Source organism: Neovison vison, chromosome 3 (genome assembly GCF_020171115.1).
Source record: "Neovison vison isolate M4711 chromosome 3, ASM_NN_V1, whole genome shotgun sequence".
NCBI lineage: Eukaryota > Metazoa > Chordata > Mammalia > Carnivora > Mustelidae > Neogale > Neogale vison.
The window spans coordinates 18247071-18267663 of record NC_058093.1 but is presented as its reverse complement, the minus strand read 5'-3'; the positions used below and the strand labels follow the sequence as shown (position 1 = coordinate 18267663).

The 20593-nt window shown below is 41.4% G+C and overlaps 1 protein-coding gene across 1 annotated transcript in view; it reads left to right on the top strand.

Moving 5' to 3' along the window:
* The first annotated feature begins 1718 nt into the window (after positions 1-1718).
* Positions 1719-20593, top strand: part of DYTN (dystrotelin) — a 47872-nt gene continuing 28997 nt past the window's right edge. Inside the window, exons 1-7 of the mRNA XM_044241421.1 lie at positions 1719-1737; positions 5500-5574; positions 8188-8389; positions 10635-10720; positions 11234-11334; positions 15963-16034; positions 16257-16420. Coding sequence (XP_044097356.1) covers positions 1719-1737; positions 5500-5574; positions 8188-8389; positions 10635-10720; positions 11234-11334; positions 15963-16034; positions 16257-16420 — 719 coding nt within the window. The remainder of the gene's footprint in view (positions 1738-5499; positions 5575-8187; positions 8390-10634; positions 10721-11233; positions 11335-15962; positions 16035-16256; positions 16421-20593) is intronic.

Here is a 20593-nt window from a genome sequence, read left to right as displayed (position 1 = left end):
AATTAGATTCCATTTCTAGGTCACTCTTATCTGGGATGGTTAGTAAGGTGGCCATTACCTGGGAAATGGAGCCCTTTTTACCATATCCTGATCTCTATGGCAACCCCTACTCTCCACAACACCCAGAAGATGCTTTACTTGCCTCTCCTACACATGAGAGTAATACAGAAATAGCCCGTTGAAACAGAGATGTAGGAGTGGCTTTAAATTATTCAAGATCTTTATTACTAATGAATGCACTTTTGTGAGGCCTTAAAAAGGGTTGTAGCCTCAATGTCACTGCTCTGCATGAAATTGCTGGGCAGTCAGAATAAGTCATCAACTCTCCATAGGAGTGCCACATCTGGAAATCTGTTAATACTCAACTTTTCCCTCTTCCAAAACTGCTGAGTAACCTATATAGGCTGTTTGGCTAACCTGCTTCCCAGTAAAGTAAGAAAGGTAAGGAGCTGGCGAAGAGGCAAATCAATTTCATCTCTGGCTGCACTGTGGATGGAGCAGGAGGCTGGACCCTTCTGCACCCACATGGGGGCTTTGGGGAGAGCTCAGGGGAGAAGTTTCTACACCAAAAAGAGTTCTGATCTGATTGTCCTTGCTATAACTTTTCAAAACAAATCTTACTTGAATATATTTGGAACCTTCCTAGTTTGGGGCAAGTCTGGGATTATCACTTTTGCTGCCATTTTTTAAAGTAATGAATGTAGTCAGTTTTTGTTTGTAAAATTACCATTAATTCATTCCTTCATTAGAAGAGGAGGAAAGTATTATTGAAATTTAATTATCATGTGACTTTTAAAAACAGTTTTCAACTGCTTATGTGAAAAAATGTTTTTTCTTAGAACCGTGGAAGGTTTTTCATAGTATAACCCATTAATCCAATCTTTTTGTTGTCAGTAAAAAAATATATATATACATACATATGCATATACACATGGGTAATTTGAACAATAGTTACAACATGAAACAACAGGTGACTGCCTACTTTTTTTAAAAAAGATTTATTTATTTATTTATTTGAGAGACAGCACAAACAGAGGGAGGGGGAGAGGTAGAGGGAAAGGAAGAAACAGATTCCCCACGGAGCAGGGGGACCAACACGGGGCTGGATCTCAAGACCCTGAGATCATGACCTAAGTCAAAGGCAGACACTTAACCGATGGAGCCACCCCGGCGTCCTTGACTACTCTTCTTAAAATAAAACACTGATAGAAATCTGTGTACACACACGTATATATACATATATGTGATAAGGTGTTCAAATGGATAGTATCTGTCAGGAATTTAATATGTAGATTATTTAGCATAGTGCTGTTAAAAATTTAAACATTGAGAGCTTCAAATTTTGTGCTTAAAGATTCAAGTAAGTTTGCATTTTTTTGAAGTGAGATTAAAATTACAATGCCTCAACAGTTCCAACTATTCACTATATTGGTTTCAGGAGCTGCTCGCAGTTTCAGAGATACAGCTCCAAATCCCCTCGAGGATATAAGTGTAAGAGGCATCTAGCCCCACATTCCTTATTTTTATCCTCCTAAGAGATTACACAGGCTCCCTGAACACCTTTTATTCATCGTTCTGCAGGTGAAATGAGTTTGCCTCGTTGTCATTTTGTTCTCCCATCTTCCCCCTTCCAACTGCAAAACCTTTGGCTTAAAATATTGGTTTATTTTCTGTTGCAGGGACCCGCTTGCCATCTGCCCTTCCAAGAAATTCCTGAAATGGACCCAGGTAAACAAGGTGAGTATCATTCTCAAGTTTCTGAGCATAGTTTGTAAACAAAAAATTGAGGCCCAGATGTTGTATTTTCAGACTTCTGAGGTGCAAAACAGGGCATCTGGCAGAAAAAGAAACTAGTGGCTGATTAAGAAGATTTTCTTTCTTTTCTAAACAGAAATTTGTAATATATGGAAGAGCATTTGGTCTGTTGTCCCGAAAGCACCAATAGGTACTTAGCAAAAGACTTGTTCTCAATACAATTACACCTTAAATTACTACCCAAATACACAAAAAGTAGCTTACCTCATTTTTTCATATCTTCATGGTTTAGTGTTAAAATGACATCACTGTAGATATTTTAACATCAGGGGTAGGTTCACAGTACTATGCGGGCCCAAAGTTGGGTGAAAGTTCTCACAGCTGTCACTGTATACATATTTGATAACTGAGTATGAAGGCACTAATTCTCCTTTCTACCAATACCTCTGAATGCCAGGGTAAGTCCAGGAGTGGCTTGTGATTTTTTTTTTTTTTTACAGATTTTATTTATTCATTTGAGAGAGAGAACAAGAAAGAGAACATGAATTAGGGGGAGGGAGAGGGAGAAGCAGACTCACCTGCTGAGCAGGGAGCCCAATGCAGTGTGGAGGGTGCCTGGATCCTGGGACGCCGGGATCATGACCTGAGCCAAAGCAGACACTTAACTGCCTGGGCCACCCAGGTGTCCAAGAACCTGCATTTATAACAAGTTCCCAGGTGATGCTGACGCTCCTCACACGGAACCACTTTGAGAATCACTGGCCAAAAATCTATTTTTGGATCATCCCACCAGAGACGATAGCCTGTTCCTTAGAGTCTCAGAATCTGTAGAATCTGTAGAAAGTGACAAAATAAGAATCATTTAAAGCAAAACATGTTTCCCAGTCAAATTGCTTTCATGAACAAGACCATATGGAGCTTGGATTATTATTTCTTTAAGCATCTAAAACTGCTTTCTGCCTAGCTGTGGGCCTCATACATCAAACGACTTCTTCCTTTCTTGAGTTTTCTCCCACCAGCAGAAAAGGAAAAAAAAAAAAAAGCCCTTAAGAAGCAAAGCTGCTAGTGAATCACCTGGGATGCTCATTCATTTTCCACATTGTGCTCGATCACAGCTTGCCGTGTTGCGCTGCATAACCGCGTCAGGTGACTCTGCAAAACGTAATTTGACAGGAATGCGGTGGCCAGATGGTACAGCAGGTACAGAATCACTCTTCCACCAGTGGCAGCATCTGGGAAAACCTGCAGAGCCCGAGTTTGCTGACTCTCTGGATTCATTTGGTGCATCTGAGAGGAACCAGGGCACAAAAACTGGCCAATTTCCAGAAGGAAAGAAAATGTTGGGCATTACAGTTTTGTAAAAGTGTTTTTGCACCATTCTGGCTACTCTCGATGTGTTTTCCCTTCTCCAGATAGAGGGCAGAGGTGTTTCTTCTAACTTCTCCATAGTCTAATGTTGGCCAGCTGAAAACGGAAAAGTATTTCCAAAACATAGGGAAATGTTAAATAATAAAAGATTAAGAGCAGATTGTAGCTTCTTTGATATAGTTGCATCTGTTCAAAAAAAAAGAGAGAGAGAGAGAGAGAGAGAGAACTAAGATGTAAAGTGTTCTTAAGATTGCTTAGTTAATGACATTTTTAGGCACATTCACCTGAAGTTAAGTGTCTTCCAGTCATGGTCACATACCAATCATTGAATTAGGGTGTGTTCCGGGAGAAGCTTTTGCTGTGCTCTAACTCCCCAGGTGTGGATCTGAACTGGTTTGACACCATAAGCCCCTCAGTGGGTTAGCACAGTGCCTGGTACTCAATACCCACCTATATAACAGCTAGGACTTTTCCCCCACAACACTTCAGGGAAAGAAACATTATTTTCTAAACCAAGTCTTTGTAGCTTGGTATGAAATTTAGACTCAGTTAAGTTTGGGAAGGAGCCATTCCTTAAACACATGATAAAAACCTTTTAAGGTTCCCCCACGGAATATCTGGTCTGAACTATTCAGGACTTCCTGTCCAGGCATCAGCCCCTCTCCCGCTTCAGGAAAGAGACAGCCAGAGCTAGAGTGACCCTGAAATCAAGATTGGTTTTCAAAGCAAGGGAAGTCCAGAAGGCGTGTATGTGGCAAGGAGGAGGAACTAGGAGAGAGGACAAGGTTGTGGACGCAGAAAGTGGGGGATCCCAGTGGTATTTATGTCAAAAACCTCTTCCCCAGTCCACGCAGCTCCCATTCAGCCTTCTTCTGTTGATCCAGTGCACCTGTTCTGCTTTGGAAGAACAACTTGCCCTTGATCTTGGTCCTTGAAACTCTATTAGTATTGAGTCAAACCCCCATTTCCATGAATAGCTTTAGTTCCTTGATGGGCCTTTCATACAAAGGCCTGGGTGGGCTGACTATACAGAGGCCCCTTAAACACAAAGAAGCTGTTCAATCTTCCCAAGGAATGAAGAGTTTAGACCTTGGAACACACACAGGAAGGGACACGGAAAAATTGCCTCTTCATCCTCTAAATTCTCCCATTTCTGCAAGAATAAGAAATTAAAATTAACATAAATTATCCTGCCACATGGATGTGAATCGATGAAAGCCACCGGGCAGCCCCCTTGTTTGTGTTTTGCTGTAGGGCTTGCTTAGCAGGAGCTAAAGGGCTGCCAGTGTTTCTACTCACAAACATGTCTCCAGCACACATATCTACTCATCTGAGGAAGAAAGTGAAGATCAAATAGTAAACTAATTTCCCCAAAAGGAAAAGGAACTAGTTATGACTCCAGAGCTTTCTCTTCCCCACCACACTGTAAAAGGGATGGATAAATACTCAGGACCCGGTAAGGGCTCAGAAATATTAACCATTGTTGTAGTGTTCTTGGTGGTGGTAACTCTCAAAAGAAGGCATAATAATAATTCTTTTCTGATCATAAAAATAACGGACACTCTCCATAAACACATTGAGGTGATATCAACAAGTAGAATGAAAATAACTCTACAAAGAATTCGAACAACCAGAGATAACCTCTATGAACCATTTGATATTTGCCCTGAGAAATTAAGCTCCACGTGGCAAGGATTTGTATCTGTTTTGTTAACTGCTGTATTTCAAGGGCCTGGAATCATGCTGGGACCACATAGTAAGAGCTCAATAAATATTTGCTGAAGGAATGAATGGATGGAGAGCTTTTGTGTCATTTTCCTATATGCATAAATTTTTGTGTGTACATCTGACTAGAATTTATTTACAAAATTGACTTCATATTCTACACAGTTTTTTTTTTAATCCTGTTTGATTCACAAGGCTGTTTCCACTTTTTAAAACTATTTTCTTTGTTTATCTGAAAGAGAGAGCACGCATGAGTTCTGGGGGAGGGACAGGCAGAGAGAGAAAGAAAAGCAAACTCCTTGCTGAGCAGAGAGCCCCGATGCAGGGCCAATCCCAGGACCATGAGATCATGACCTGACCCAAAGGCAGAGATTTAACTGACTGAGCCACCCAGGTGCCCCAAGGCTGTTTCCTTTTTATATAAAAAGTTTAGTAGACTCAGAGGATGTCCTGTAGGGTCACTTGCAGCCTAGGACACTGCAACCACTATTTTTTGTTCCCAGGTAGGAAAGAAAGCTCTAGACGTTGATTTCCTCACCTGCAGAAATAACAACATGGCTACATACATGATCTCTAGGACTCCCTTCTCTAATGTGGGATTTATCTAATGAGATGGTCCTTTATCCATGATATTTCATGTTTTCTTTCCAGATGCCCTTAACAGTATTGAGAATTCCATTTACAGAACAGCCTTCAAATTACGATCAGTGCAAACTCTGTGCCAGTGTAAGTACAGAATCTCTTTAAAAACTTGAAATAATCTGATCCTGATGTATGATGTAAAATTCACAGAGAAAACAAGGACCCCCCCCCCATGCGAGTGACTGCTAGCTCCAGAAGGCTGGGTCTATGCATTTACCCTATTAGTAACAGAGATGATGGAATGGGGAGGGTACAGCCTTTGTGTGCTACCCACATGTAGTTTCGCTGTCCAACAAGAGAAAGTAACTTGTGGAAGAGGTTTAAATTTTTTTTTTATTTTTCCTACTTGGTTTCTAGACATTTTTTTTTGTTTCCTTTTCAGGATACCAATATGGACACGAAATAAAATTATAAAATTAGTTTAGAAGCTACACGTGCAGATTTAAGCATGAAAATTAAAAATTCCTTCTACCATGTAAGATTTGCATTTTGAAGTCATACCCCTCTATTTGAACATGCAAAAGTACATTCAGATGAATCATCCTTGGGCCACAAATCTTAAAACGATCTCAAGAATTCTCTGAGAACTGCTTTTTTGCATTAAATTTATATCTGGTTGAATGCCATGATTTTCTTTTCCTATATTATTATCATGGGCAAAATAAGATAAAATACAGTAAAAGTGTTTATTTAGGAAAAATTCTTCAAAATGAAATAAATTGGGTTCTATGTATAAAAAACAACAGGGATTACTGTTACTGATTTCCAGTAAGTGCTGAGTTGCATTAAAAAAAAATTTCATGTGAAGTGATTTATGACATTTATCAGATCAGACCTTAAAGAAGTGTTATACCTATGACATTTGTCCTGAAGATTGCAATTTTTGTCATAGTTTGCCTTCTGCCTAATGAGTTATTTAACCAGTGATTTTCAAATTGTGCTTCACAAAGTGCCTAAGGGTAAAAGTACAGCAGGAAAGGAAGTAGAGGCAACCGAGGGAAGGGCAAAAGACCATCTCTTCAACCAATGCAACTGGTTTTCTCTATTTTCCCTACAGCAAAAGGGCCCTTTGAAGAAGAGATTCCCAGCTTTAAAAAAAAAAAATTTTTTTTTTTACAAATTCACATATAACTCTTACTTATTATTCCAGAGATCAATAAAAGGCGGAATATGCTCACCAAAAATTTACCCTCAATTCTGCTATTTTCCTGGGGAATTTCTCCCATTAAAGAAAGTTAGTGGCAAATGTTCTTGTAAGCCTCCCGCATGAGTGCCTGGGGTGTGGACTAACGGTAAAATTTGAGGATATACCTTTTTGAACTTTTTATCACCCCTGGCATTAGAACTTGAATAATACTCAGGGGGAATATTAACAATACACAAAGCCAGTAGTTCAAAGTTCTCCCCAGAAGAGAGATCCAAACAATGATCTGAAAACAGGAAAGTCCCAATGCCTGAGATAAAGCTCACGGTGAGCTCCAGGCGGCAGGATCTCGGGGCACCACATAAATCTTGCGGGGAGACGCACGCACACCACCATTATCTGCTTCGCTGTAATACAGAACTCGCCGCAGAGGACAAGAACGCCTTGTGTACCGCGCGCCGGCCAAGGTGATGAGTTTTGTGACTGAATAACGATAAAACAGTTTGCACTTTCCACCACCTGCAGCCAGGTTTTTATTAAAGTCACAACCTAAAACCTACTCCTTGCTTCTTCACGCTCTCCCTTTGAAAGCAGGATCAGAGAACAAATAAAAAATTTTATTATACTTGCTAGATTTCTTATCTGTGAGGCTGATTTACGAAGTAGAGAAAAGCGCAGGGTTTTATCATTCCACAGACTGAAGCATTTTCAAGGCCACAGCTCTGGGCGCCACTGACATCCTCATCTCTCAGATGGTGCAAGTAGGTGTTTATTAATCGGGTCTGTTATCCTCTGTCTGCAAGAAACCATAGCGTTAGCTCTATTTCATTCTTCTTTGTATTCATTGCCTTGTAAAATTTTTAGGAGGTGGTAAAAAAAAAACATAAGAAATAAACCATTATTTTTTGTAAGCAACTTTCGCTTTATTAAGTGCCTTTCCTAGATAAAAATACCGATGGAACCAAGATCAACAAAAAGAAATATCACTGAGCCAAGGGCGGACCCGAAGAGTCTGATAATTCAGCAACTGCACTTTTATAAAGATCACTTGTTTTTTAACTTGGGCAATTGCATTTTAACACAATATTCCTTCTGAAGCAAGGCTGTGGACAGGGAAAACTATATTTGAACACGAAAAGTAAATTTGCTCAATTCACTTAATCAAGAGTCGAAGAACTCTTTTCACCACTTCTCAGCACAGTGCCCTAACTTCCTTAGAAGGCTGCTTTTCAATTTTCTCACTTTTTTCCCTTTTCAATGTCATCCTGCAAAGCAACATCCTAGAGGTTACGCTGGGAATAATGTTATAACTAGGCTTTCCCAACAGATGCGCTTTTCCGAAATCAAATCTGCTATCCCACTAATAAGGTCTGAATTCTACACAAGAGATATTCATCCAAATAGTGGTCTTATTCTAATTCCCTTTAAAGAAAATAGTTGCTATTTAAAAAGTCTTAATTAAACACTAGAAGACATTTGCTTTATTTGAAGCCTTTATTTGAAGCCTGTGTTCCCATTGGAAAATAAGATAATTTCCTGGTTGCTTTCCACAGTGGACTTGATGGACAGCTCTCTGATTCAGCAAGTCCTCCTCCGTCGCAGCCTCTGGGAAGCAAGAGAGAACCCGCTCCCTGTGCAGCAGCTCTCTCGGGCTCTTCAGGAGCTTTTTCGTAGAGTCCGGGTGGACAAAGCAGGACAGGTGCATCCCAGAGCTTCAGAACTCACTCTGAGCCTTCTCACAACAATGTATGACAGGTGAGGGTGTGAAGGTCACCCTGTGGCCTCAAGACAGTGTTTAGTCACCGCTGGTCATTGGCCCGCCTAGTGTCATCTAAGGTTTGCTTGAGGTTTGTTACATAAGAAGGCTTCTTTGTTTTCCACAAATGTATTATTCATTCAGGAGGGGGATGAAGAAGTACATGTTTATCAGCTTCACTAATACAAATGACCCGTGAATAGCAAAAAGGGAAAAACAAATCCACACGACTTCTGTCTCACACAAACTCGTTTGCACTCCGGAGGCATGCCCACCTTTTGCGAAGGTGGTTATCTAGGTATGCATACAAAAAACTACTAAGAAAACTTTTTTCTTCAGTCCCTGGTAGCTTATTTCTTATAACCAGTTACTGGTTTTTGTTTTGTTTCTCAGGTACAGTAAGGTTGATTAACCTATGCATGAGTGGCTAACCGTTGTCTTAGTCTGTTTGGGCTGCTGCAACAAAAATACCGTAGACCGGGTGGCTCAAACAACAAACATTTATTTCTCACCGTTCCGGAGGCTGGGAAGTCCGAGGTCAAGGTGCCGGCCTTTTTCAGTGTTTGATGAGGACCAACTTCCTGATTCACAGGGAACTATCTTCTTGCTGTGTCCTCCTGTGGTGGAAAGGGTGAGGGAGTTCTCTGAGTTCTCTTTTACTTAATTTTTTTTTTTTCTGAGTTCTCTTTTATAAGAAGAGCACTAACCCAGTTCTTGAGGGTTCCAATCTCATGACCTAATCATCCCAAAGTCCCACCTCCAAATTCCATCACACTGGAGGTGAGAATTTTGACATGTGAATTTCAGAGGGATCCAAACATTCAGTCCTCTGCACCTGTAAGCCAATTTAGACCATATCAAAGGCTTAATTATGCATGCCCTGAAGTAAATGATGTGTGTGTGTGTGTGTGTGTGTGTGTGACTCTGTGTTCCCCTGGCTCTTGGGTCTACCCTTCTTCTGCCACACTTCATTCTGTTTTCCTTGGGTGGTCTTGACCGAGGAGGGCTCATCTTTTAGAATGCATTTTAAAAAATCATAGTAAATATAAAACATTTGGAAAGTGCAGAAAAGAGTAGAGAAGAAGAAATGTTACCCCAGATCCTGCCTGTCAGAGCCAAGCACAGTTTAGCCATCTGGCAAATTCCTAGTGTTTCCTTTTCTAGTTTATTATTTTTTTAAATCACACAGATAATATATAAACATGTTCTCAAGCTATTTTTTCATTATTTCAGACTCCTTAAGCATTAAGCTTTTTTTAAAAGATTGTATTTAGTTATTTGTCATAGAGAGAGATAGAGAGACTACAAACTGGAGTGGCAGACAGAGGGAGAAGCAGGCTTCCTGTTGAGCAAGGAGCTCAATGACAGACTCGATCCCAGGACCCTGGAATCATGACCTAAGCCAAAGGCAGATGCTTAGCTGACTGAGCCACCCAGGTGCCCTTAGCTAAGCATTAAGCTTTTGAGGAAGCACCTGGATGGTTCAATTAAGCAGCTGAGTCTTGATTTTAGCTCAGGTCATAATCTCAGGATCGTGAAATCGAGCCCCTCTTTGGGCTGCACTTTGAGCTTGGAGCTTGCTTAAGATTCTCTCACTCACTCCCCATCTGCCCCTCCCCGCAGCAAAAAAAAAAAAAAAAAAACCACAACTTTTTTTTGCAAGAAAAAAACACCTCCAACATTAAGCTTTTGACCATCATTTCTAATATCAACCCCTGCTTCTAACAATCTTCTTGCCTTTGAGGCATTGTTTTGCAGGCTTGGATCTGCACAGTCAATGACCAACAGATGATTAGGCTCTAAGTGAGGGCCTGTGAGCTTGTGGATCTTTTATGTACATGTTTCTGTGCTTGTATCTTTGTTTGGTTTCTAGGTATGTGCATCCTAAGGAAGTGACACTACCTGCTCCGTGAAGACAGGGTGCATCCCTCTTTCCCCAGGGCCAAGTGCAATGCTTAGCACCAAAAAAGCATCCAATAAATATCCGTTGGGCACATGAATAAATGAGTGAATGAATGATGAAAAAATTTAATTCAATTTTTAGTCTGCCAAAACTTAGATATAGGAAAACAGACCACGAAAAATATGAACTTAAAAAAAAAAAGAAAATAAAAAAGAAGGAAAGTGTGAACTTGGAAAACGATGTCAGAAGTCTCTGTTAATGGTTACAGTCTTGATAAGGTAACTTCACCCAGAATCACCCTGCCTTTCCCATTCTTGTCTCTGTGTTTTGTTGCCGTGTAGCACAGGAACGGGTTTGCTCAAGCTTGTGCCTGCAGCTGCTGCCTTGATTGCTTTGTGCGGGGACAGCCCTCTTACAAAATACAGAGGTAACTCACCGAGGAGTTTATCAAGTGCAGTGACCTCCAAATCTCCAAAACACTATCTTCTTCACTCATTCCTATTCCCCTGCCATGTGGGTTTTCTTCGATACGCAGTCAGCATGAAGAAAGTTTTCAAGGTGTCGATCTATTCTTTCTAATTATTCATAACTTGGTCATCCTCGCTATTTATTTGTGTGGGGATTTTTCAGGCACAGAAGTAGTTATTATTCCTTTAAAGACCGGGACTCTCCTCACAATGCCATTTACCAACCTCGTGGTCTTCATCACTGATGTGCTGAATTATCAGGAGGTTGAAATGTGAATTGGTTTTCATTAGTTGTCAAATTACCTCATTTGGGAAGTCTTCAAACTAGCAAGCAAACAATCGAGAAATATGGCTTTCCTTTCCTTTTCCCTTCATACCTACAAATAAACTGCTTAGAATTCAAGGCACTTAGTCTTCCAAGACGTATGGCAAGTGTTCCTTTTAAAGATTTCTTTCCCCCTTTGTATGTCTAGCTCTTTTTCAGCTCTATGCAGAAAATACCAGGGGAGCTTATGATTCTGGGGCACGCATGACTCGAAGCATTTTGAGAAACCTACTAACAGATCTACAGCAGGTAAATCTCTAATACTTAAGAATTCTAAATTTGTTCCAGTTATATTAGTCACCTTTATTATCAAAGAATCTGATTTTTACAGTGTCAGTTCTCTCTTAATACAGTTCTCCATGCCAATCTTCCCCTCTACAGCCACTGCTGGTACCTGAGCATAGATGTGACCATTATAATCACTTCCTAACTCAAGCTTCTCCTCTCTCCAACTCTGCCCCCACACTGCAGTCAGTGACTTTTCCAAAATGCAAATGTCACCCTCATGCTTAAAATTCTTCACTGCCCGTGCTTGTCTGTAGAACAAAGCCTAAATTAAAGAATTTATGCATCATATGAAAAGCTTTCATGATTTGACCCAATCCTTTTCTTTTCAAAAAGAGGTAAAATCATGATTTTATAGGACTATAAAAATGAACACCAGTCCAAAAATGTATTTAATTTATGAATTAAAAAAGGGTATCAGTAAGGTGTTGACACTAGTTGAAAGAAATAACCAAAGAATGGACAAACTGATAGATAAGGAATATCAAAATGAACTTGCAGGTGGATGCAAGACTGGCTTTTGGGGGAAGTTGGGAGTGAGTCCCTAACCAGGCCAGAATTTATCTGCATGTCTATAGATGAGAAATATTTATAATTCAATCTGTTTTCTGCACGTTAACTTTGATTCTCTTGCAGAGTTGTAAAATAGCCTAGCTAAAGGAAATGACGCATATCTCTATACATTCAGGTATCACCACTGAAAAGATCACCAGTGGTTTCTTTTGCTTATTCCACAGACTTTAATTTTTCCTTGCATTTTTTATGCCAATTTCACTTCTATATATCAAAATCCTTGCTCTGCCCAACATGTGCCGAGTTCTCCTCTCCTGACTTGTGCAGCTCCATCTATCGGCAATATCGTTGCCTATCACTTGGAAAACACTGTTCATCTTTCAAGTCATTCAAATCGTTAGTCACCTCCTCACTGAAAGCTCTTTAACTTCCTGTGCATAACTTTGTTATAGCACTCATTGAATTTTGTTGTCATTATTATCAGATGTATGCCTTCTACACTAGAGTGCTTCTCAAGGGGAAGGACTGTATTGCACTCATGTTTATGTCTCCAATGGCTTTACAAAGTGCCTGGTTGTAAGGCCTTCGACCAAAGATTAATGAAAGCATAAATGAAATGCAGTGCTGAAGACTCAAATAGTTAAGACTCAAATAGTTAAGCACATCATTTCCTGTGCTTTAAGAACATACAGATTTAATATTGTTTTTATCCTTGCTAATCAAGGGAATGCAACCCCCTTAAAGCAAAAATATTGCTTAACTGTTAAAATGATATTAAATGATGCATCCGAGCATCTACAAATGGTTGAAGCACACTCCAGATTGTCTTGTGTGGAAGTGGTTGCTGTCCTACTGTGCCTTTTACCCCTGCTTCAAAGATGCCTCTGCTGTTCTTTCAGCTCCTGTAAAGTCCCCACAGTGAGTTTTCTGCACTGTGAAGCAATAATAACTTTCTGTCATTTTTCTCCTGTATCTAGGCTGTAAGAAAGAATACTTTATAAGGTTCTCTGGCTGGAGCCCTGTCAATTAGACTGACAAACGACAGATGAACAAGAGGAGAACAAACAGAAGTTTATTAGCATGTATATGTCACATACACATGGGAGTGCCCAGTGATGAGTAACTCAAAGGGATGACTAGAACTCAGGCTTACATACAATCTTGAGCTAAACAAAGGCAAATGGGTTATGGGCTTCCCAGTGGGGAAGGAAAGTGATGAAAAGGTTACCAGGAAAAGTATGATGAGCAAAGGTTGTTTAGTAAAGTTTGTTGTGAGGATTTAGGTTGGTACCTTCTCCATTGATAAGAGTTGTTTAGTGTCCTCTTCTTGCTAGTAGGAAGAAGGAGACATCTTTGGCAAATTGAAATTTCCCTCATAAGTATACATTTTGTTGACAAGTATACATTTTCTTTCCTGCTTTTAGAGCTTCTCCTCCATCTGCCAGTTTTCATTGGCCTTTAGCTCAAAATAATCCATATGCCAAAGTGGGTGTCATATTCTTCAGGACCTTCAGGTACTCTTCAGGTACTTCAGGTACTCTATTCTTCAGGTACTCTTCAGGACCAAGAATTCTGAACTAGGAATAGTCATGAAGGAGGTGGGTAAAGAGGAAGATTATTAGGACAGGGGGTATGGTTTAGAAAAACCAATCCTGGGGCACCTGGGTGAGCATCTGACTCTTGATTTCAGCTCAAGTCATGATCTCAGGGTTATGAAATTGATCCCCATGTCAGGCTCCAAGCTTAGTGGAGAGTCTGCTTGAGATTCTTTCTCTCTCCCTCTCCCTCTGTCTCTTTCTCCTGCACTTGCTCCCTTTCTCTCTCTCTCTCAAATAAATAAATAAACCTTTAAAAAAAGAGAGAGAGAGATAGAAAAACCTATCCAAAGTTACCTGTGCTTTGATTTGGTCTTAACATCTCATGTTCGTATTGATCATCATAATTAATACTTCATTCATTCTAGAAATTCCCAATAATATTCAACATGTTCATATTTTTTCGAATGGAGTGATGATTTTTTAAAAAAATTTAGAAAGTTAAACATCAGGCATAGTTATTTCAGAGCTGTTCTGGTGGTGGTGGTGGCATGTAGATCCCATTGCCCGCTTTCTGCTGACTCTCGGGCAGATCTGCCAGAGCAGAGGTACTACCCAACCATCCTCATGCCTCAGGACTCAAGCTGGTGGAGCGCAAGAGAGAGTGGTGAAGTCTGTCCACCTATTTATGCAGTAGGACTTAAAAGGCGGGGGCGGGGGGGGAGCTTAGATGAATATTATGAAAGTAGGTGTTCTGAGGAGCATTTTCCTTTTCCTGGAGAAATCCTTGTTCTCACTTTGTAACTACTGTAGCCCCAGACCAGCACCCTACCCAACAAGCCCTAAAAATGTGCTCTTGTTCCAGGCTCAACTGAGGTCAATGAGCCGCTGAAATGGCAGCTCCAGCAGCGCTCTGTCTCCCACATTAGGATGCTCCTGAGAAAACTCTTAGGAAGGTGGAAATTTGCATAGCAAATTATCCTCCCATTGACTTCCATTAAGAACTCAGAGATGGATTCCCATAGAAAATTCCAGGCCTCACCATGTGATTCAAACCACTCCCCCAAGAATCCTAATTATCATTTCAAGTGGCATTCTGCCTGGGGTAGCATGCCGTCTGAGCCACATGCAGTCTTCTATAGCACACCTGCAAGAAATTAGTCAAATGGGCAATTAATCCACAAAATCTTTGTGCACATACTTAAAGCCAAAAATGGAGGCTAAAATCCACTACAGAAGTGAGTTTTCTTTTGATTGATGTCCGCATCGCAGAGCCGGCAACGAATCCTGATTGATTCATTGATTCAATTGAATCCTGATCCCCTTCCCTTATTTTACAAGAAGTTAACCCCCCTTTCCAAGGGCTCAGAAACACCCTCTAAATAAGTGTCCAGCTAGTTCCTCAACACTCACAGGCCACAGTATGGATAATGAGTTAGTTTTTCAGACAAAGGCCAAGTGACGTAGGGAGTAGTTACTTCTGTTCAGCTGGTGATGGGGTTATTATCAATTTAAAGTACAGCCATCTTGTCCCTATTACGCAAATGTTTGTTGACTCCTGCCTGGCTAATTGTCAGTAAAGTGGTTCTAAGTGCCACTTTCCTGATTAGAAGAATGTTTATTCGAGTTGATGGACTCAGCAGGGGGGTCTTCGAAATTACTTTTGAGCTTGCAGGCAATGCCTCTTGACAGCATGTGCTGGAGAAGACATCAGACGTGAAATGAGGACTCCTGACCACATGGGCATAAATGGAGGTGACAGGTACACGTATCTGTGCATCTAGATATGTCAGAGCCAAGTCCCTGGCCCTCCTGGCAGTCACAAGGGATCCTTAGTCCCTAAGTGAAACTCCTTTGGTCACCTTGATTGAAAGGTGGAAACCAGCACAGATGGAACATTTGGAGCCCCTACAATGTGAGTCCAAAGGACAAAGCTCTGTGACACCCCCCCCCCAACAGAGTAAGAAGTCATGAAGTGAGATCTCCATTCTGCAGCTAAATCACGTTCTATTTTTATCTGGAGCAAAATATTAAATCTCAAGTGCCCCTTGCTTTGAACAAGGATAATGACTACTGCCCTCACTCCGAAATTCGTGTTTGTTCAAATGGGAGGCTATGAAAGTGTTTGGAAAGATTTTTCTTAAAATGGCTCTGAACATGAATACAGTATCATTGTTACATATAATTAATTCACAAGTGAAGGAGGGCAAAGCAGGGTGAAAATAACATCCCTGGGAGCATAAGAAGTGAAACCATGGAAGCCGTCCCCCAATAAGTACTACCCCAATTGCTGGACGCTCTTCTCAGTCTCCCCCTTCCTCCTGGCTGCCTTCCTCTCCCTTGTTCATTCACTCTCCCCATTCGGACATTGCACAAAACCCACACATTTCTTGTCTGCTTGAATGAGGGCAGTTCATCCAGTGTCATACACTAAGTACTTGTGAGTCCGTGGCTGGAAGCACCAGGACTCAGGTGTGCTGATTCCAGGGGTCATGTATTTCTCCAGCTTCTCACAGCTGACTCGGAGTTTCCTGCCTCTTGTAGATCCCAGCGGTCGTAGGGGAGAGTCGCACTCTGTGCTCTGTGGAAAGTGCTACCCGCAGCTGTTTCCAAGGGGTGAGTGCCACGCAAATGTCCCCCGGAGTTGGGGGCAGACTTGTGTGCTAACTGGTTCAAATGACAGAACCGTGACTGGGCACAGCATCCCAGACAACCTAGTATAAGATACAGACTTCTTGGGCAGAAACAGGCAGAGAAGAAGATAAAACTACATTTTCCTCTGCACTAGAGACCAGAGTCATGCCTGGCAACCTATTTGAGTGAGCCGCTGTTTTCCAGGTGTTGAGCCCAACAATCAAAGAAGAAAAATTCCTGTCTTGGTTACAGTCTGAGCCTCCCATCCTCCTCTGGCTCCCAACCTGCTACCGGTTATCTGCTACAGAAATGGTCACTCACCCTGCCCGGTGTAGGATCTGCAGGAACTTTCCAATCACAGGACTGAGGTACAGTCACTCATCAATATTTCACACAGTCATGCTCCAACGGGGTCTAGGGGTGGAGCTACATCCCTCCAGATTCTTCCGTGGTCCTCACACATCTGAAACTCAGCTGTTAGTTTGGGTCAATAATTTTCTGCATGGGGCATCTTGGTTGACAATAAATTATATTTCATCTTCTACAGCTAATAGAATAGTAAATTCTTCCATTGACACGTGGTCTGATCAATAAACGTTTTTATTCCTCTAAGAGAAAAATATTTTTTCTTCTGTTACCAAAAAAAAAAAAAAAACCCACTTCCAAATACTTTGGAATCATGCATAAGAATTATAGTACTAATAATAGTTTATTAAGTGTTAAGCTGAGTGGTTCACATGGATCATATCATTTAAGGACTTGCTAAAACCTCTATAAAAGGTGATATTACTATCCCCAGTTTGCAGAGAAGCTAAATAACTTGCACATGGTGGCAAGTAATTACTGGCAGACTGAATCCCCAGGCACCGCTTTGCAACCATGATGCCATGCTGCCTCCCAGTGTAGACAACTGGGAACAGGGTCTCAGGAACCAAAGGAAAAATCAGGTTTGCAGGGAGGGGCACAGCTTACACCAGATCCTCACTCTGCTTAGAGGAAAGGGCAGATTGGGAGGCTAGGGGAGATCTTTCCATATCTTTGAAGAGAGTCAAACCCTCCCTTAGGAAAAGGGTGTTGTTGGTCTCTCATAAATAAAACAGTAAGGAAGTGAAATTAACGTCAGATAGACTTGGGGAGGAAAGAAGGAAACTAGCAGGTCAAGACCAGGCACAGGGATGCCATTATCCTGGTGAATGAATGCCGGCAGGGACTGAAGGTCTAGTAGGACTGACTCGCTGGACAGCTGGGTTGCTAAAAACAAGTCAAAGAACGGGGTGCCCAGAAGGGGCAGGAGTGAGGACTTGGGGACTCTGTTCTTCTCATCTTATACTTTCAGATCTTAACTAACCCAGATGGTAAACATGCCCCCCGTGGATATAAAATACATCTGCTGGATCCGCTAGGGAGTTGGAAGATTCTAGCTTTGCCGAGAAAACGAAGTGGGTTTGCAGAGAATTCTGAGGACATGGTGACATTTCACTCAGGAAAACCTCTCTGCAAATAACTTATCCTTTAAGCAATAAAACATAAATGGAAAGGACCTTTGGAAACTGAGCAAACCGAACCAAAGAAATCTCCACACCACAATGAAAGATAAACTCTCTTTATATTGGACCGTGGAGGAACGTGATAGGATTTATCATGTTATATGCACGTTGCGATCATTTAACCAACAAACAAATACTAATTGAATAGTTACTGCAAGCCCTGCCCTGGACCAGGTACAGGATTCACTTTGCAATTATATAAAATACAACTTTTACACTGAAATATTTTTTCAAAATTATTATGTGTAACATAAAGCAGATATTATTGCTCCTATTTTTTTTAAAGATTTTTATTTATTTATTTGACAGACAGAGATCACAAGTAGGCAGAGAGGCAGCCAGAGAGAGTGGAGGAAACAGGCTCCCTGCTTAACAGAGAGCCCAATGCGGGGCTCGATCTGAAGACCCTGGGATCATGACCTGAGCCCAAGGCAGAGGCTTTAACCCACTGAGCCACCCAGGCGCCCCTATTGCTCCTATTTTATAAAGGAGCCTCAAAGAGCTTGAATGACACAGGTCATGCCAAGGCAGAGGGCAAGAAGTGCCATTTTTTAAGTTCAGTTCAGTTCCCTTTCTATTGAGAATGAAATTCACTTCTTCTTAGAAGTGCCTCTGTGCAAATCATCTTCATCCTAGACATCCAAGTCAATGTAAAGTTCTCATACATGCAGACACCTGGATACCTGCACAAGGCCATTAACCTCTCTGGACCTCAGTTTCTTTATAAGTAAAATAAGGAGGGCTGGGCCCATTGGAGAGCTAGGCTTCTTTTAGCTGTAACCTTCTGCGTTTATTAGAAATTATTGGAATTTATGACAGTCCTAACCTTAAACTTGTGTTTTTGGCTCTCCCAAACTCCAGCAATAACCTCAAGGCTTTACGTTTTAGTGAGATTAATAAAGTCATTTTAGAGCAGAAGTGTTTGCAGACCTGGAGGTAACAGAAGAAGGCAAAGGCTTAACCTTCTAAAATAAGAAAAAGTGCAAAGACCAGAGATTGATGCTAATCCAGTGTTCTATTTTAGCTGGACACATCACATTTATGCTCTATAATAACCATGTAAGTTGAGATGAGATTGGGAAAAAAAAAAACCAACTTGATTTTTCCTGGTAAAGACATCAACAGACCAATCTCATTATTCATACTATACCTTTCCTTGTATACCTGTAGGTAGTTTCTGAGCATAAAGGAATTAATGCAAGGTTAGGGTCAGTGTATTGTCCCAGACGAGTCAAGGGCAGCCATACAGTAATGCTGGATAATGCAATCAGTACTTATAAATAATCCTTATTTAAAATATTATATTATACATTCTTGCAAACAGCAATTGTCTTCCCAATTACGCATGTTGAGTAATTTTCAAAGCTTTGTAAAACTTTGCAAAGCCAAGAAGGCAGAGTTTACTAGTCCCATTTTCCTTGTGCATAAGCTAAGTCACTCACTTATCTTCATTCAACTAATGGTCATTGAAAAGTCTGCAGCGTTAACTAGGTATCCTCTGAACCGCCGAGCTGACGTTACCACTTCATGGTCACTAGGAATGGTGGTGTGTGCCTCTCTGCCTCAAGCCTCTGGCACTGGTGGTCCATGCTAGTTGCTAAAATAGCTATTTCTCCACTCGGGTGGTATCCCTGGGCTCAAAGCCTACTTCTACCACTGACCAAGAAGTTGTGTAACTTGGTGTCAGTCGCTTAAAATCTGATTGATTCAGTTTCTTCATCTGGAACAATGATAATCATAAGAACATCTTCCCTTAAAGAGCTCTCATGGTGATGACCCATGTGTCAACACATGTATACTGCCTGCCCTTTAGTAAGTGTTCCAAAACATTACCTCCTATTCTAGCTGCTGGACACCAGTTATTAATACCTTACCATGGAACTAGGTGTTGGGGTACAGCCGTGAACAAGGGCAGCTGATGGTTGATCTCACAGACCTTACATTCTCTTGCTCTGCCATCCAGCCTCAGGGGCATTCCAAGTTTGGATTCCTCTGTTCTTTAGAACAATCCAAATGTCTGAAACTCAGGTCTGACAGACGTGCGGTGCTCCAAACCCTCCTTCGTGGCTCCAGCCCCCTCTGGAGCCACGAAGGAGGCTCTCTTCTTTCTCTGATTTCATCCTCCTTGGTCTCCAGCCCAAAGGCGCTCTTCCTCTACGAAAACTTCTCACCCACCCCCAGGTGTCTCTGCCTGTCTCCCTCCTACAGCGTTTGCCTTCCAATGCCTCACCTGTGGTGCATAATCACATATTGCTGAACTTTGCTAGTTAGTACTGCAAGCTTCCCTAACCTCTTTCTGCAGCAAGACATGAAATTTGAAGAGCACAGAGATGTGGTATCACCCTATTTTCCCTGAGTGTTATGAGACACCCCTCCTTCCCACCGTGTCTCAAGATACTCTCTTCCCCTGTTACCACCGGAGACTTAAGGATGCCACTGTTCGTATGGGAAGGACTTCAGTGTTGATGTGTTAAGAAACTTGGATGCAGGGGTCTCTCCCCGACCCTCTCCCCCACACACACTGGCTAGAGGAACTAGCCCTCCTCCACCCCGTTTCTTTCCTACAGACGGACTTCTAGAAAATTGCAAATTTTATTTCAGATTCTTTGTCCACAATTTTATCTTCCCCAGTACCATGCAGGGAATGCAGGTCCAGTGTTATCAGATGTTGACAATTTTCAAAAGGAGTCAAAGGTCAGAATATACTGAAAAATCTCCTGGTTTATTTTATTTTTTAAGTGGGCAACTAAATTCAAAATATATGAATGCGTTGTGCAGCCACAGAAGAGGTGGCCCCAGACTTAGGGGTCTATCCCAAGGTTTGTGGCACACAGTACCCTGCGTAGGCAACGTGCTTGGTATATTCCCGGGGGGCATGAATCAGACTTCCAGACTGTAGTCTGCTGGGTGAAACTATGTTAATATAATGCCATATTATAAAAAAGTACCACCAAAAGATTAATTCTTTGAGTAAATAAACATGTTAGAGTCATT